This window comes from Adiantum capillus-veneris, chromosome 17 (genome assembly GCF_014529385.1).
Source record: "Adiantum capillus-veneris isolate H3 chromosome 17, ASM1452938v2, whole genome shotgun sequence".
Taxonomy (NCBI): Eukaryota; Viridiplantae; Streptophyta; class Polypodiopsida; order Polypodiales; family Pteridaceae; genus Adiantum; species Adiantum capillus-veneris.
Genome location: NC_140947.1, coordinates 131,893,525 through 131,897,265, shown reverse-complemented (window position 1 = coordinate 131,897,265; position 3,741 = coordinate 131,893,525). Strand labels below are relative to the sequence as shown.

Genomic DNA, 3,741 nt, shown 5'->3' with positions numbered 1-3,741 from the left:
TAAAGATTCAGGCCCATGGTATTGGGCTCGATAGATGTTCAGGGTGCAGACTAGCTATCGAAGACCTCGCCCACCTGTTCATGGAATGCCCCGCAACAAGAGGCCTGGCAAGGAAGATGTGCAAATGCATACAAAGAATATGGAAGATAGGATTTTTCAAGAAGGATCTGTGCATTGGTGGGAAACAATTTTGAAGTCCTGCACTTCTAATATATACTCAAACTGCTCGATATTGTTTCTTTAGTAATGTCTGGAAGGTCGGGAACTGCCGGGTTTTTTACAGCAACCTCTCAGTGGCTAGCTTCTCAGAGATTGTACAAGAAAGTAAGGAGTTAATATATGTTATTGGTAAAACGCAAATGTTGAATTATTGGCTTAGGGCTTCCCTCACCATCCGCTCGAGCCATGCTGAGTAAAGGCTTGGACTTTCGATAGTAGTACGGTAATCATTTGCCGTCAAGGCTCGGCATGAGCTTGAGGCTGATTTTTAAATTTTTTGATGGCATTTTAATACAATCACTCACAATTTTAAGTTTTGCAAAAAATAAAAGGGGGAACCTCATAGAAGAAATTTTGGCTAGCCAGTAGCCTTAGGGTCTAAGTAACCTGTGTGTGTGTGTGTGTCCATATGAAAAGTCCTATCTAGGAAGGTCATTAGGTCAAGCCAAGTATAGTGACAATTTACAAAGTGTGTGTGTGTGTGTGTGTGTGTGTGAGAGAGAGAGAGAGAGAGAGCATTTGTAGAACTTTATTCCTCCCCTATTGAGAAATGACAGTCCATGGAGCTTGTTGCGAGAGAGATCGGGTCAATGGTGGCCCTGGCTGAGAGGCCATCACCTTGTACCACTGGAGGCATTGGCCAAGGCAGGAAGTCCGCAAGCGGAATCACAAAGAACGCATCGAGTAGTTTTTAGTTGTCAAGTCCATTGGATTAATTACTTAGCTAAGTATCCCTTGGCTTCAACACAACTTTGCTTTTTTCTGCAAGAACGTGGACATCAACTAGTACACCCGCAGGCTTCATGTCCACCTTGAATTTCCCTGGGGGAGGTAGAAGCTCAAACTCCTGCAACATCCTCCCTAATGAAAGGCTCAGAACCACAACCGCCATAGCCATGCCGGGACAGCTCCGTCGCCCCCACCCGCATGGCTTAAACCTCATGTCATTGCCGCTCATCTCTATGTTCGCATCCAAGAACCTTGTAGGATCAAACATCTCTGGCTTCTCCCAATACTTGCGATCATTCGTCATCCCCCGCACATTTACAAGGACTCTGCTTCGTGCAGGAATGTCGTATTTCCCAATCTTTGCTGGTTTCAAGTTCTGATGTGGTAGCAACAAGGGGATCACCATGTGCTGTCTCAGTACCTCTTTCACAACAGCCTACATTGATTCCACAAGGCAAGTGATATTATTGTCAAGGCTTCTCATGCATGTGTGTGCGGCTTCTCTTGAACTATGGCATTCAAATGTTCAATTCAATTAGCTGATGCACTTGCCTGCAAGTAAGGAAGCCTTGCCAAGTCCGGCTCGGTAAACGGGACCCCCTTTCCGAGTATACTATCAAGCTCATTTCTCAAGTTCTCTTGTATATGTTTGTGGTTCACCAGCGCAGCTACACCCCATTCCATGGCCCAAACTGTGGTATCTATGGCTGTTTACATGAGGAAAAATCTATGTGAGTATGTTAGGAAAAAAACCCAGGTCATGAGTATACAAGGAAAAATCATGAGAGCCATAATATATGCCTGCAACATTTATGTTCTGAATGAGGTACAATACAGTATCGTCACTAAGCTCCCCCTTCGCATGCGCATCCAAGATCGGGTCTACGCCGACCTTAGCCCGCCCTTCTTTCCTGGAAAATAAAGCAAACCTTGACTTGCAGGGAAATGATCAATTGTAAATCCCTACACTATGTGTGCAGTGCACCTTTGGCCTCCTTGTCCAAGGGACATATTTAAACTGTCAATCCTAATGTTTCCTTAAACCAAAGAGCAAACATATCTACACTTCAGCCAACAATAAAGTATGGAGCACTCCTCTTTGCATCCGATGCTGTTACCTAAAGACCACACTAAATCAAAGCTCCGATACATACTTCTTAAGACCGAAGAAGGTGAGACGTTGCCGGTTAGCGCTTCGCACCTCATTTAGGTAGCTCTTGAGGAAGGGCTTGAGACAGGGGAAGAAGTCTACAATGTGACTGTTCTTTGAGTTCACTACAATTCGTCTCGAATTTGCATTGAGCCGCATGATCTCTACGTACAAGGGGTCTTCCGGCCCAGAAAATCTCCTAGAAAACATTATTCTGTACACAAGACTGTACATCAGCATTTGCAAATAGTCTTTGATGATGATCCCCGACATCGCCGCATCGGGTAGTTGTCTCATGATGTCCATGGTGATGGTAAGCTCTTCTTCCCACACTTGCCTACATTGCTGGATGGCCTTACCACTGAAGAAGGGAGGGGTGCAAATTCATTTCACTTTCTTGTAGTGTTCCCCATAGTCTGCAAACACTAAGTCTTGCCCTTTGGATGTGATGACTTCGAACAACAGGTTGCGGGGGCACCATGCATTTGAAGCACGTCAATGGCAAGGGTGGGTGAGGAGACCACGACGGTGTTGAGCTGACCCAGTTTGATCATGAAAATGTCACCATAGGTGCGGGTGAGGTCGGCGAGAGCTTGTGGGGTGCGCGAGGCCATGAGGGTATTGGAGAAGGCTACCCAAGCCAGGGGGCCGGGGGGGAGCTTGAGGGAGGGCGTTCGGGCGAGTTTGAAGAGCAAGAGGAGAGCCAGGCCCATGAGGCAGGCAAGAGAGGCTTGGAGGATGGGCAAGGTTTCTATGGCGGGCATTGGCAGTGACGTTATAATATCACCTCACTGACCTGCAGGCTTCGCCCATTGGAGTTTGCAGTGTGCGCAATATTGCATCGAGATCAGGGCAGGCGCCAAAAGCCACTTAGAAGTCAGAGAACCGCTCCCAGCATTGCCGGCAACAAGCTAGACCCCTTCAATTTCATGTCATGACAAATAATGGAATCCCCTGGCATTTAGGTGAGGAGGGCGGACTTCAAGACTAAGTGGCACGGACATGGGAGGGTGGGATCTACGGCGGGGGCATTGTGGATCGTAGATTTCAGTGGCGGCGTCGAAAGTAATTTAGGGTACTCTAATTTACGCATGGCGTAGTGGTTAGGGTAGGTGCCTCTCATACGTGAGGTCTCGAGTTCAAACCCCAACGCCGCAAAATGGAAGAACTCTAGATTACTTTCGAAATGCGGGTACCCTAAATTACTTTTTATCCTAAATTACAAAAGTAATCTAAGGTACCCACATTTGGGATCTACGGCCCACAATGCCCCCGCCGTAGATCCCACCCTCCCATGCCTGTGCCACTTAGTCCTGAGGGAGGGACGAGGCACTAAGGCCCTCTTAGTATTTTTAACCTCATGGTCTGTATTGGCTAATGGCGGCTTAGAGCGGCTTCACAAAGATCAATGGTGCCATTTCATCGGACATCACGAAAGGGCTTCACACACTACCCCGACGTCCATTAGCTCACAGCTAACTTTGCAGACAATCTACAACAATTCTCGAGCGACCCTCCCCGCCTCACCCATCCCATAGAGCCTGCGCACATCTCCAAAAAGCTGAGAGGCGCGTTATCACTGGACCAACCAGGTGAAGCCACTATTCTTTTGTCCACAACTTGTTTGTGAAAGGTGCCACGAA

General features: G+C 47.4%; 1 protein-coding gene across 1 annotated transcript; it reads right to left on the bottom strand.

Moving 5' to 3' along the window:
• Positions 1 to 203: 203 nt before the first annotated feature.
• Positions 204 to 2,491, bottom strand: LOC147438101 (trans-cinnamate 4-monooxygenase-like). The gene is made up of 3 exons (XM_086486060.1): positions 2,103 to 2,491; positions 1,784 to 1,859; positions 204 to 1,384 (listed from the first exon to the last, which is right to left on the bottom strand). Exons 1-3 carry the CDS (start codon positions 2,402 to 2,404, stop codon positions 944 to 946), a joined length of 819 nt encoding a protein of 272 aa, XP_086342186.1. The 5' UTR covers positions 2,405 to 2,491; the 3' UTR covers positions 204 to 943.
• Positions 2,492 to 3,741: the final 1,250 nt, after the last annotated feature.